The 15553-nt window shown below is 36.9% G+C and overlaps 1 protein-coding gene across 1 annotated transcript in view; it reads left to right on the top strand.

Annotated features, from left to right (window-relative positions):
• The window catches only part of gys2 (glycogen synthase 2), a 107633-nt gene extending 102443 nt beyond the window's left edge, over positions 1-5190 (top strand). The window contains exon 16 of the mRNA XM_028806726.2: positions 1552-5190. Within this exon, the coding sequence (XP_028662559.1) occupies positions 1552-1779 (228 nt within the window). The 3' untranslated portion in view covers positions 1780-5190. The remainder of the gene's footprint in view (positions 1-1551) is intronic.
• Positions 5191-15553: the final 10363 nt, after the last annotated feature.

The raw sequence follows: 15553 nt of genomic DNA, 5'->3' as shown, positions 1-15553 counted from the left end.
TGTATGCTAGAAATCATTCCACTACAGCTACTTTTAAGTGAGTAAATGGACTTTTCATTATGGTCACAAGTTTGTACAGAAGTGTAAATGCATGATTGAAAAACAACAACAACAACAGGTGAGGACCTTCAAACTCCACTGATCGGTAAACTGTAAAGTTCAGGCTGGACATGCGCACATAAACCCAAATCTATATATAACACTACAGGTCCAACTGTTCTATCCCTGAGCTGGAAACAGGCCTTCTTCACTTGGAACAAAGATAATTTCATACACATCAAGAAGCAATATATTTCTAGATAAGTAATTCAATTGCAAATATCCATCCATCCATTTTCCAACCCGCTGAATCCGAACACAGGGTCACGGGGGTCTGCTGGAGCCAATCACAGCCAACACAGGGCACAAGGCAGGAATTAATCCCGGGCAGGGTGCCAACCCACCGCAGGACACACACAAACACACCCACACACCAAGCACACACTAGGGCCAATTTAGAATCACCAATCCACCTAACCTGCATGTCTTTGGACTATGGGAGGAAACCCACGCAGACACGGGGAGAACATGCAAACTCCACGCAGGGAGGACCTGGGAAGCGAACCCAGGTCCCCAGGTCTCCCAACTGCGAGGCAGCAGCGCTACCCACTGCGCCACCCCAATTGCAAACATGATTAAAAAATTGAAAAAGAATGTTTCAAATGAAAATGTTGAGGTTTATTATACACATTTTTCTCATAAGTTAAATTACTGAAGGAAGCTTATTACTTATTTTGCATGACAGCTGGTTGGTCTGTGCCCCACTGGTTCCTAATGCAGAAATGGTATTGGTACAGTATTGAATAGGAGTTAAAATGTTACTTAGGTGTGCAGATGGCTATGTGTATGAAGGTGTTTTTGCTAGAGTGCTTCACAACAGACTGGCCTTCATGCACAGGGTATACTGTATATCAACATTGTTGCCAGCACAGACTGTAGTGCATCTCAGCTCATGATGAAAGGCTTTGTACATTTCTGATAAATTAGATATCTATACGATTCCCATTTTCATTCAAATTAGCCTTTTCAAAGTGCATTTGCTTTACATCATAGAATCACTCTTGAGAAATGCCACTTTTTTTGAAAACAGCAGGAAATGGCTGTTTCTGTTTATTTTCTCATGAAAGGACTTACTGCTTTTTACTGTTAAAGGGAAAAAAGGGCTGTATTAGGCTATTAAAAGTTAACATCAAAACGAGTCTGGAGTGCTGTATTATTATATTGCTCCTGTATCAGGTATAAAGTGCTATTGCTACTAATAGGATATAATTACTGTATATTCTTAAGGCTTAATGCTGTTAATCAGCCTGAATGAAGTCAATAAAGTGAATACTGACTATTTGGGGTTTAGGGGCCTGATCATGAGATTGTATGTGTGCACATTAATATCAGACAGAATCTTCACAATTTTGTTTATTTGCAGCTTTATTTTGTTATTCAGCAATACATGATCAATTTTACTATTCTAACATAAATTAATATTTTACTTTTATGTTTTTCACAATTTTTTAGACTGAAGGGTTTAGGTATCCTCGACCATCCTCAGTACCTCCGTCTCCATCTGCATCTTTGCATTCAACACCACATCACAGTGACGCTGAGGATGACGACGATGATGATGATGAGAGATATGATGAAGAGGAGGAGGCTGAAAAAGACAGACAGAACATCAAGACTCCTTTCTCCATAGGGTCCATTCCTATTGGAAAGAAAAAGCAGCACGGAGAGTATAGAAATTAAAGAAGAAGTTCTATCATTGTGCATTTGTTAGCCAACGTCCTAGCACTGCTTTGCTAAGTAGTAACCCACCAGCCAGAATAAGCTTTACTGAAAACACACAAGATACATTTTGATAATTAAAGTAACCTTATGACTTAGGTAGAGATACTAAGGGAATTCATAAATCTCATTCTCTTTACTTTTCTGCTTCCACTGCATTTTGTAAAGTGTTTGTCTTACTTTCCCCAAGATAAGAAAACCAGGCTGACTTATATTTTATCTAGTTTTCTTGCCAAAAGAAAATGTTTACAGTGTTTCTGGTAAACTGAAATAATGTTTTCCTAAGGGTGAGCATTGAAGCATAATTTACCAGTGGTCTGTGTAGAGCAACTCACGAAATGCTTTTGTTGCTTCAATTTCACTGCTCCGAAATCCTGTCTGTTTAAAGTCTGCTCAAGTGATCCTGAGCTTCTCTCCATGAATTCCAGTTTCTTTCCAAATGCCACAAATATACATTTTGCAATAATTATTGGCACTAATTTAGCTCTGTAAAAGAATGTGTTGGGTTGTGTGTGCACATAAAAGTGATGGAGCATATTCAAGATTGCTTCTTGTTTCAAATCTGCTACTGTAGGTACAAACTCTGACTCAACATAAACCTCCAATGGAGGAAAGTGAATATGGGTGGATGGGTAGATACTACACAGGCAGTATTGCTAATGCATTTTTTTGCAGTTAAGGGATGTGGTTTCTACATGTTTTGTTAAATTACGGCCCTTTGAAAAGTGATCTTTGATATATTCTCTCCTACCTTCTGTTTTCAACTAACTATTGTCAGTCCTGTCATTTCCTTCTAGAGTCCTTTATCTCATATTCAATCTACTGTCTCACTTAAAAACTTAATTTTTTAACATTTCTGTCTACTCCAGGCCAAACAAATCTAGAACCAGGTACAGAACAACTGAAGACTGAGTTCTGCGTATATAGAGCTCAACTTTCCCTTAAGCTCCACTATGTCTTTAGAATGACACAAGTCGTATTTGCTTTAAAACTGACTACACTTTGTACATGTAAACCTTTTTTTTGTTTCTTTAATGTGCTTGCCCTTTTGTTCAGACAGACAGGAAGATTATCTCAGAGAAATAAGCAAAACAAATATAAAATAATGAATACTATGCAGTAGTATACAAATGACTGTTGTCAGAGGACATCAAGAACAAACGTAAAGCTCTCTTACACTACACAACTTCTTTTGCTTTATGTTCAGATTTAAGTTCAAGTTTATTGTCATGTTTACATAGTACAGTAAAATTCTTACGTGTATGCCTAAAATTGCAGTGGATCAAATTACACATCCAGTCGTTGTCTTTACCAAGTTTACACATCCTGCTTGTGAAAGGTTTTTCATGCCACAAGCCCAAAGACATGCAGGTTAGGTTAATTAGTGATTCCAAATTGGCCTGAGTGGGCCCTGTGATGGTTTGGCATTTAGATAAGGGTTTTTTCCTGCCTTGTGCCCCCCATAATGACTCGGAATTGGATTAAAGATGTTTGAAAATGTTAACTTACGTCTTCCACAGACTGACAACATGCTAATTCATGAAGCATTCAAGTTAATACATTTTTAGTAGTATAGCCTTCTTTCACTGTAGTGGCTTATTTAGACTAAACATAATAGCATTTTCTGTCATCCATGGAATTAGGCTGTAATATTGGATGGGTTTACAGCACTTACTACTGTATGCACAAAAGAAAAATGAGAAAATGGATAAATAACATGTATACTTGCATGTGTAGACATAGCTTATGTGCTTAAATTCTGAATATATATATTCTTGTATGGGTATGCAACACCTTATTGGATTAAATAATATGTTAAAGCAGAAAGTACTTAATTTATACAATATTTTGAGTAAATATTATCATTCATTAGGAATTGGTTTTCCTTGCTTTTCTGTATTGGTAACTTTTACTTTAACTTTGCCCTTAAGGTTGCTCTAGGCCAAGTAACATATGCTTGGCCATTTGTAAAAACTGGAAATGAAATTCCATATCATACCATCCTCTAAAACCATTTAATCCTGAGCAGGATTGTAGGGGGGAGCTGGAAGCTATCCCAGCAAGCACAGGACAAAAGGCAGGAACAATCACCTGGACAGGGCTCCGGTCTGTCAAAGAGTGAACACACCACACACACACTAGAGCCAGTTTAGCGTTTAGGAAGAAACCGGAGCACCCTCAATGCAAGGAACATCCAGGATGCAAAATCTGTTTTTCTTACTGTGAGGCCACAGTACTACCACTGTGCCATCATGCTGCTTGGCAACAAGAAATCAATATCAGAAATATCTAAAGTTTGCTGAGCCATGAAAATGGGTGAATTGGCACATATGCTTGCACACCAAAATGTAGTACAAAAATGAATGCAGTATTATGTTTACAAACAAGTACATTTCCATCAGCCTTAAATCCTCTATGTATTCTTTATGCGGGATGTCCAGATTAGAGTTTCTGGTGTGTATTTATTACTACCCTGCTTGGAAATATACACAGATTTGTTAAATCTAAAGTGTTATCCATGAACCCTACATATATGTAAGGATATATAGAGCTGAAAAAACAGAATATGAGGTGCTGCCCCAAGAACTTTCAATTTTTCATTCTTAATTGAGGGGGTCAACACTCTTCTTTTTTGAGAAGAACTGAACCCCAACTAGTCCTTTTTTGATGGTGTGGCTTATTATGCCTGCCAGCTATCATTCTTGTGTACAGATGTTTTCATAATATATGACTTTCCAAGTAGTACTTGCCTGAAGAAGGGGCCTGAGTTGCCTCGAAAACTTGCATATTGTAATCTTTTTAGTTAGCCAATAAAAGGTGTCATTTTGCTTGGCTTTTGTCTTGACTTTCCAAGGAAACTGTTCTGGCATTCTTCTAGTGATATAATTGCAAAGGCTGTCTTCACCTAAATCATCTTCTGTCACAACCCTGAAAAAAGTTCTATATTTTCATGTCTTGTGTTCATCTTTACATTTTACCATCTGCTTTAGGTTGTTTATTCAGACAATGAATAACATTGATGGACCATTACCCCCTTTTTTTCTTTCTTATGTTCACCTTCATATTATTTTGCATTTACCCCATCATTCCCTGTTTCAACATTATTCCCAGTAACTCCATCTGCTCGACCAAAGCTGTCATTTATTGTCTCTGTGGAGCAGGGGGGTCTATTAGCCTTAATGTACAGTATGGGCATCTCAGGAAATTAAATGCTTTTACCCCATACCTTGGTTATATACTCTCTGTTCAGTTTTGGCAAACTTCCTAAACCTTTGAAGAATCTGGAAAATGGTGCTAAGATTGTGTGGGTCTTGCCTTTATAACATCATGCTGCCTTGATGGCAACACAAATAAATAATGGATAATTGGTCATTTGGTTAATTGATTTTTTTGCATCTTCACTGGATTCTTTTGTTGTTTATTATACCTCTGTACCTTTCAGTGTTTGGAAAACTCCAAGTAGATGTTAGCCACTCTGCCATAAACACCTAATGGAAATGGAAAAGTGTTGCTGAGATTGTTGTCCTTCCAATAGGTTTTGCCATCTCAGCACAGGTCTTTTGAATTTCTGTTAGAGTGACAGTTGGACAATTGAGTTCTTTGTCTTTGCCGAGTTATTCTGTTTGGCTGGACAGCCAAATCTAGAAAGAGTCCTGGTGGTACCAAACTTCTTCAGTTTCACAATTATTGAGGTCACTATGCTGCTGGGAAAACACAAATCTTCAGAAATGGTATTATAACCTTGCCCTGATCTGTTTTCCACCACAATATGGTTGTGGCGGTCTACAGAGAGTTCCTTGTACTTCATAGCTCGTTTTTTTTTGTTCAGTCACTTCAGTTTGCCACATCTGGACTACAATTAGGTTCTAGACACATCTCAAGGATAATTAAACATGATGCACCTATCCACAATTTGGAGTACCACAGCAAAAGTTCTGAATACTACTTTAAATACTAGATTTCAGTTTTTGATTGTTAATAAATTTGAAAACCTTTCTGACAACATATTTTCACTTTGTCATTATGGGTAATTGAGTTTAGACAGATGGACAAAAGTGGCATACAGTATTTATTTATTTAAAATTAAATCTTCTGTAAAAAAAAATACCTGGGCATTCAGACCTGTTAGTTGAGCGAATACTTTCTTTCTCTTTAATTTGTGAATGAGGGCTTTGACATTCCAGCTCACAAAGTTTACTGTTTGGTTATAGAGATACTGCTTCTGAAGTTTTGCTGACATTTTATAGTCTTAAATTAAGGTACTGCATTATTATTATATAAGATAGCTTTAACCTTAATTTCCAATTTTGCCAGGAGTTATGTCTATGAAGCCTGTTGTTGCGTTGGCACGTACAATTGCGGGGGTAAAAAGGATAGATTCTAAATATAAACAGCCACCCCAGCCCTGCCATTTACAAAGTCCCAGTCCTCTGACATGTCTAGAGACAAAAAAAACAACCCCCCCCCCCCCCCCCCCCCCAAGCAGTGGTGAAGAAGATTATAATAGAGATATCTATTGGTAATACAGTCCAAATACTATAAACCAAGAAAATAATTGTAAAGAGTCCCAAAAGAGTATACCTAGGGAATGATGTTAAACAGTACCCATGGTGAAGCAGATAACATATGTCAGTACAATCCTAATGTAATATACAATTTCCTAATCCTAACATATGATAGTACAATCTTAATACAATAAACCAAGGGGATGATGTGAAACAGTCCCCTTTGGGAAAAAAAGATAATAATTATAATAGTATATAAAATATAAAGGTAGCCAAGATGGAAATAAAATGTATAATTATGGCAAAAGTCTCATTGTGAATGGACCAGATTCCAAATAAAATTATCTTTGCCTTGGCAGGACACAATGTAACTCATGATTGTATTTCAAAGAGTGTCAGGATCATTTTTCTTAGCTCTTTTTCTGCTTCAACTGGAGAACTAAAAATGTAGAACTTGCCTTGAACATTCACTCTCAATTTAGCAGGATACAGGTGCTGTTATTGCTGTAAAATGTGTCAGGTTTAGTAGCTATTGAAGGTGAGAAATCAGGGAAAATATGAATGTGGCTATTTTCAAATATAATCTCTTGTTTCAGTCTGAGAGAAGTGACATCAAATTTACTTTAGATTGTAGTTTGTTGAAACAAATAATAAGGCTTCTAGGTTTTGAGGCATTTCATCCACTTATGCAGTAAGTTGCTGATATTTCGGCATCTGATTTAATGTACTCTCCAATTATTTTAGACACAAATTCAGCAGTGAATTTCACTGGGTTTGGACTTACACTGTTTTCAGGGAGTCCTTCAATTATGATATTATTACTTCTGTATTCTCTTCTACCGCAGTTACTCTGTTTCTAAGCACTTTGCATTCAGATTTTTTAGCCGTTGCTTTTTCATCAGTAGCAGATGCCACTTCTTCAACTATTGCAATACGAGTCATGAATGTTTGCTTGACATCTTCAAGTTGAGCTGCAAGTCCTCTAATTTTATTCTCAATTTTACTCACATTTTCCTGTATTTTTTCCTCAATTTTTTCAAGCATGCCTTTAAAGGTTGCCTCAAAGAGATTACTTTAACGTTTCCCCAGGTCTTTAATATCCTGAAGCAGCTTCTTGTTTGTCATGTTTATGTCATTTATATCTTTCCTTATGTCCTTTGTAACTTCTTTATATTACTCTTTATCACAGGAGACTCACTTAATAACTTACTTAATAAGCAAGGATCAGTTTTAGTTGCAAAGAATTTGGACTGGCCAAATATTTCACCACAATAATGCAAAGAAAACCAGAGGTTTGGGAATCTTAATACACAAAATAATTTCATTTGTAGTATCAGATATAGTATCTAATCTTGAAGGGCAATATTTGATGGTGATGGGTAATTTATTTAATTGCCAAGTGATTTTGATAAATATTTACACACTCAATATGGATGATAGAGACTTCATCTAAAACATATTTGTATCCATTCCTAATGTAAACACTCATAAAATTATAATGACTGGAGACTTTAATTCCATTCCTGCGGTGGGTTGGCACCCTGCCCGGGATTGGTTCCTGCTTTGTACCCTGTGTTGGCTGGGATTGGCTCCAGCAGACCCCCGTGACCCTGTGTTAGGATTCAGCGGGTTGGAAAATGGATGGATGGATGGAGACTTTAATTGTATTTTTAATCCAGAGCTGGATAGCTCTTCAGCTACAATAGCAATAACATCTAACACTGCAAAATAAATTATATAGTTTGCAATAAATCATAACTTATCAGACCCATGGAGATTTCTAAATCCAGACCTAAGAGCATATTCCTTCTACTGTACACATCAGTACATCATTGCTACTCAAGAATTGATTATTTCTTTATAGATAACCCATGAATAAATCTTGCAAGTACAACGCTATTGTTATCTCCGACCATGCCCCTCTGATCATGGAGCTCAAATCACTGTGCTGCACATACTCACAGCTAGCATCTCATTGCCCTGTTATTAGCTGACAAGAACTGTACAAAAATCAGGAAAACTGATTACTTTTTAGAGACAAATGCATCCGCAGCGATTTCTGCAGGAATACGCTGGAAAATTCTGAAGGCATTTTCAAGAGGACAGATTATTTCATATCTCTTCCACAAAAATAAACTGGAAACCAAGGAGGTGTCCGAATTAATCAGTGAAATTACCAGAATCGATCAAAAACACACCTGGGGCCTCATGCATAACGCTGTGCATAGAATTCACACTAAAACATGGCATATGGACAAAATCGGAAATGTGCGTATACACAAAAAAATCCAGATGCATAAATCTGTGCATACACCAACTTCCACGTTGTTCTGCTACATAAATCCCAGTCAGTGTGAAAAGTAACCACGTGTGTGTGCCTGCCGCCACTCCACAGCTCCTCCCAGAATTACGCCTCTTTGAATATATAAATCAATATAAACAGCCCCTTAAGCTCAGTGCTCTGTGAAAAGACAATGGCAAAAGCACGGGGGAAATAGAAGAATTTCAGTGAATACCAAGTGGAGGCAAGGAAGAGGGTACTATTTGTTGGTTTAAGCAGTGATATAAACAACAAAAGGAAGTTGATCGATTAACAGACTGGTAGAGAAACTCGAAAGTTCAAGTTCAGAAAGTCGCAAAGTGTCCGAAATAAACAAGGAGTGGTCAGATATCAAAGTCACCGTGAAAAGGCGAGTCGTAGCCCACTGTCTGAGTGTCATATGGAAGCGTATTAGGGTACAGAGAAAAGAAAAACAAAATAGGGACACAGTTGAAAAAAATGTCCAAATGTCATCTTTAATCTCGAAATTTCCACTTTAATCATGTACTTTTTTTGTCATCAAAGTAGAACGTCATAAACTTCATCTTAAAATCGTTTAATTTACTAGTTTCTCAAATCCCATCGTAACTAAACTAGCACGCTAAATGCTTCTTTCTATGTGTTCTTGTGTGTGCTCTGTGTGTGTGAATCACTATGTGCTTCTTAAACTGGCTTTCTCTTCTACTGACAGGCCACAGAATATATTACATTCATGATATTACAGCTCTCTAAACAATTTAAATATTAAGATGTATACTTGATATAATTTTCATAATAATAGGAATTAAAACATGTATTAAACATGGGGACATGGTGGCGCAGTATTAGCGATGAGCTGGTGCCCTATCTAGAGATTGTTCCTGCCATGCGCAACCTTCGATGAAATAATTTACTGCAGCAGTACTGCCTCTCTCAAACATACTAACCTCCTATTCCTGTCCTTCCTTTTCTTTCTCCAAGTAACCAATCGCCACACGATCAGCTCTGTAATAGATTCCAAGCCATCTGTAAGCTTAGAACGCCGATTCTTCAAAACTTTTATGAAACATTGAAATATCTTTGTAGTACATGTTTAATTATTCCATTCATCTATCCATCCAGGGTCACGCCAATCCCAGAAAGCATACAGCGCGAGGCAGGAACAATCCGTGAATGGGGCGCTAGCTCGTCGCTAGCACTATGCCACCGTGTCCTCACATGTTTAATTATTACCAATATACATTATTTTAATGAAGTTTAAAACTTATCTATATAATGTAATAAACATGCTTTACTGCATTTCATCTTAAAAATGATATCAAGAGCTCCAAGAAGATATCGCTTGGAAATCTGAATTGATTTAGAAGCCAGTCGTCATCATATATAAATATGCGCTTTAAAAAGTGATTCAGGTTGTGCAATATTATAACTTTAGTGAAAGTTTACAGCGAGATGATTGTACTTACAGTATAAGTACAAACAGTTCTACCAGGAGAAATTGATGGACTGATTGAGTGTGTTTAGAGCACTTGGGATGAAACTGTTTCTGAACCACGAGGTCTCTACAGGAAAGACTCTGAAGCATTTGCTGTATGGGAACAGTTCAAATAGATTGTGCACATGGCTGAGACAGTGTGTGCAAGATGCTGTATACCGATAATCCGATCGGCTGCTGTACAGCTGTGATTCCACACTCACATACAGTGGGTTAAATACTCAGTAGACCACTGGGAATAACAACACTAAAGCAGTGAAGTATTTAGAATGGTTTGGCCATTCGGTGCACCATTATATGGTTATAGGCTGATTACAATGAGATGCCTTAAAATAATAAACATGGTTAATATGTGGTTAATTTCAGTACATTTGATAAAGCCGCGTCAGGAATGTGAATCTAAAAACTACAGAGAAACCACACAGGAACAGTAGCACTGCTTTGACACTGGGTGCTGCCAGTTTGCAAAACTGGACGGAGAACATGTGTACGCAAGAGATTGAGCTGGCATGAAAATGCGTGTGGCTTTATGCCAAGTTTAGTTTTTATACATCGCAATGTGAGTGGGGAAACAGGAGTAAGCAACATTTTTGTGCGTATGCACTGTTTATACATGAGGCCCCTGGTCTCCAAATGAGGCACTTTATAGGAAAAGACAGGCTTTGCAATCAGAATTAGGCATCTTGACATCAAATGTAATAGAACAGCTCATTTTTACATCATGACATCATTACTATGAACATGGAGAGGCTAATAATACCTTAGCTTGAAAAATCCACAAGCAAAAAGTTCGCAATGCAATATCCATAATTACAAACACAGTTGTAGAAAAAATCATTGACCATAAAAATATAATGCACACATTAAGAGAGTACTGTAAGTCCTTATTTCTACTCATTTTAAAGAAGACAAGACACAATCTAATGCATTTTTTGATGCATTATAGATACCACAGCTAGATACACTCAACGCAGAGCAACTGGATAAACTTTTGACACTCTCAGAAATACTAGACACTATAAATTTTATAAAAACATTTCAATTAAGTTAGCACACCCCTATTATCAACAACATTTATAGAAGCCAGGGAGAATAATATTCTACCTCAAATGTTTTGCCAAGCATTAATTACAGTTTTTCCTAAGAAAAATAAGGACTTATTACAATGTGCATCATACACACTAATCTCACTTCTGAATAACATTCAATGTTATTGTTAGGATACTCTCCAAAGTTCTAACTAGAAGGATTGAGAAAGTGTTTCCTTCAGTAATATCACAAGACCAAACTGGATTTATTAAAGGCAGACACTTAGCTTCCAATCTTTGACTCCATTATCCAACCCGCTATATCCTAACTACAGGGTCACGGGGGTCTGCTGGAGCCAATCCCAGCCAACACAGGGCGCAAGGCAGGAAACATACCCCAGGCAGGGTGCCAACCAACTGCAGTCTTTGACTCCTGTTTAATGTAATATATTCACCCACAAAGTCTAACACCCCAGAGATCTTATGATCTTTGGATTCAGAAAAAGCATTTGATATGGTGAATGGGACTACCTATTCACCACTTTGCACAAATTTGGGTTTGGCCCGAATATATGTGCATGGATCAACCTACTGTATACCAGTCCAGAAGCTTCAGTTTGTATTAATAGCATTATTTCAGACTATCTCAAACTAAAACATGGTACTAGACAAGGATAACCCCTGCCACCACTGCTCTTTGCATTCACCATTGAACCATTGGTTGTTAACTTTCAAAATGCATCTGAGGTAAGGGGTATTATTAGAGTTCTAACAGCACTAGCTAATTTTCAAATGATATCTGGACTCAAAATTAATTTGAATAAAAGTTTGCTTTTTCCAGTGAACTCTCTAGCACATAACATCAGATTGGACACCTTCCCTTTTATCATCACAGATCAGCTCAAATACAGTACATAGGAGTAAACATCCATCCATCCATCCATTTTCCAACCCACTGAATCCAAACACAGGGTCACGGGGGTCTGCTGGAGCCAATCCCAGCCAACACAGGGCAGAAGGCAGGAACCAATCCCGGGCAGGGTGCCAACCCACCGCAGTAGGAGTAAACATCTCAAGTAAATATAAAGTTCTTTTTCAACATGGAAAAAGTTTTTCTGCATGGAAAAACTTAAACAACACATACATATCCTCCATCTCACTTTAGCAGGGACAATCAACACTGTCAAGATGAATATCTTTCCCAAGCTTCTTTTTCTATTTAAAGCATCCCCATACACATTAAATCATTTTTTAAGAAATTACATCCAATCATAATCACATTTATTTGGAATTCAAACCATCCACACATCAAAAGGTGCGACCCTATAACAACCTAAAGAAGAAAGGGGCATGGCTCTACCTAATTTTCAATTCTATTACTGGGCGGCAAATATACAAGCTATAAAAACCTGCACATTGACACAAATAGATGAACACACACAAGCTTGGTATGTAATAGAAATAAAATCCTGCAGTACTTCTTTATATTCCTTGTTTTGTACTTTAATAAATACAAATTATGTTCAATATATTAACGAACCAAATGAATTCATTCACTCAGAATATGGAGCCAATGTAGGAAACACTTCAAGATAGAGAAGCTTTTATCTGTTGCACCTCTACATGTTAACCACCTTTTTCCACCCTCTCAAAATTACGCAGTTTAGAATGTATTGAAAACATACTGGATGAAACCATTTAGAGACTTGTATATAGATGATGTATTTGCATCCTACAAACAATTACACTTCAAATTTAACTTCCCATCTACATAATTTTCCTATTGCCTTCAAATTAAAAACTTTGCTAAATGGAATATGCCAAATCTTCCTCACCTCCCACTTATTTCTATTCCAGTAGAAATATTGATCAGTCTTGAAGATTCAGACAGCATTTCTATAATATATAAAAACATTTTAATGTCCCTTCTTTTCAAAGATTCCAGAGTACAATGGGAAAAGGATACCTTACTCAACATTATAGAAAAGGAGTGGAAGGTAGCAATGCACAGAATTCACTCTAGTTCCATATGCGCAAAGCATACAATTATTCAACTTAAAATCTTTTATTAAGCACATCTGTCTCAATTAAAATTGTCTACAATGTTTCCAGGGCATGATACAACCTTCAAATGTTGAAATTTAACTCCAGCCTCATTAGGCCACATGTTTTGTTCATGCACCAGATTAACATAATTAAAAATCTTTAAGTGCCTATCAGACAGTCTTGGTGTCACAATCTCTCCTAACCCATTAACAGCTGTGTTTGATGGACTCTCAGATGGGCTTAAACTGGAGAAGAACAAACAAACTGTAATTGCTTCTACCACACTTCTAGCATGTAGACTTATCCTGCTTAACTGGAAGAATCCCATCCCACCTGTTATAATTCAGTGAGTGACTGATGTTATATAATATTTAAAATTGGAAAATAAGCAATTTCTCACTTTTTTAAAACCTGGCAGGATCTAATCAATAACATGTTAGAATAAGCATTTATATGTCAATGTCAATTTATTTATATAGCACATTTAAACAAACATAGTAATGCTGTGGCCAAAGTGCTTTACAAAAATAGAACAAATTAACATAAAACATAAATAGAAATAAAATATATGAACATAAAATAAAATACATAATAAATAGAAGTAATGTTATATACATAAAAAATAGAAGTAATGTAATATAATCACAAAGAGGAAGCCATCAGTATTACTGAAGGTAACTGAATGCAAATGAATAGAAATGAGTCTTTAATCTTGTTTTAAACAGTTCAATTGTAGACGACTCCTTTATATGATGAGGTAAAGAGTTCCACAAGCGAGGTGCGACAGCTGCAAAAGACCTGTCCCCCTTGGTTTTACACTTGGTACGAGGGACAACCAGAGACAGCTGACCAGAAGATCTAAGCACTCTGGATGGCTGATGTAAAACACATAGTTCGGATAAATAGGCAGGAGCAAGCCCATGTAAAGATTTAAAAACTAGCAGCAGGATTTTAAAATCAATTTGAAAACTGACAGACAGCCAGTGTAAAGAAGCTAAAATAGGAGAGACAGAGTCATACTTTCTTGTCCCAACCAGAAAGCGAGCAGCAGCATTTTGTACCAACTGTAACCTGCGTATCAGAGATTTGTTAATCCCAGAATACAGCGAGTTGCAGTAATCGAGGCGAGAAAAAATAAACGCATGAGTAGCTATCTCAAGATCCCTAGAAGATAAAAAAAGGCTTTATCTTACCTAATAGACGAAGTTGAAAAAGGCAACTCTTGACTACAGAATTTATTTGTTTCTCAAAAGAGAGGTTACTGTCAAAGGTAACACCAAGATTGCGGACTTGATGTTTGGAAAAGACAGAGAAAGAGCTGAGAAGACCAAGACCAATTTGGGCTTTAGCTGATGGACCCACTATAAGCACCTCCGTTTTATTTTGATTTAGATCAAGAAAATTATTAGCCATCCAGGATCTTAATTCAGGCAGACAGTTGTGGAGTTAATTTGTTGTAGAGTTGCAGACAGGAATATAAACCTGAGTATCATCAGCATAGCAGTGAAAAGAAATGTTAAATTTCCTAAAAATTGCTCCAATAGGGTGAAGGTATATGGAGAATAAAATAGGACCCAAAATGGATCCCTGAGGAACACCATATTTAAGAGGAGCAGTAGATGAAGAAGAGGAATTAAAAGTCACTGAAAAGTGTCTACCAGTTAAATATGACCTGAACCAGTTAAGAGTAGCCCCTTTAAGCCCAACAAGATGTTCAAGCTGCATCAGCAATATTTCATGGTCAATAGTGTCAAAGGCAGCGGACAGGTCAAGGAGGACAAGGACTGCCGCATCACCTGAGTCAGTAATAAGAGAGATGTCGCTGAACACTTTCAGGAGTGCCGTTTCAACACTATGATAACGCCTAAAGCCAGATTGGTAGATCTCAAATAAATTATTAGAGTTAAGGTGATCAACCAATTGATTATAAATAATTCTTTCTACAATTTTAGCCAGAAATGGCAGTTGGGAAATTGGACGAAAATTAGCTAAAACTCCAGGGTCTAATTCTGCCTTTTTAAGACAGGGGCGAACTTATAATAAGAAAACCATCTTTCTCTCGGGTGAGGGTCGAATTTAGTTCTGTTAAGCTTGATTTGATTGTATGGAATGTTACTTGCTTTTAATAAAATCATTAAAACAAATCTTTAACATAATAAAGTGAAGGGATGGGGTCAGAATATATTCTAAATCCACTGCAAGTAAAATTAAACCTGAACAAGCAACCCTCAATGATTTCCACAAAATGAAATGTCCTTTTCTCATTCATTTCACATGTTCAGTTATGGTGTTTAGTGTAAAAAACTTATTAATCAGTGTGGTTGGATCTGGATCAAATGCATGTATCTAATTCACATCAGAT

The sequence above is a fragment of the Erpetoichthys calabaricus genome, chromosome 1 (genome assembly GCF_900747795.2).
Source record: "Erpetoichthys calabaricus chromosome 1, fErpCal1.3, whole genome shotgun sequence".
Lineage (NCBI taxonomy): Eukaryota > Metazoa > Chordata > Cladistia > Polypteriformes > Polypteridae > Erpetoichthys > Erpetoichthys calabaricus.
This window is presented reverse-complemented; position numbering and strand designations above follow the sequence as displayed.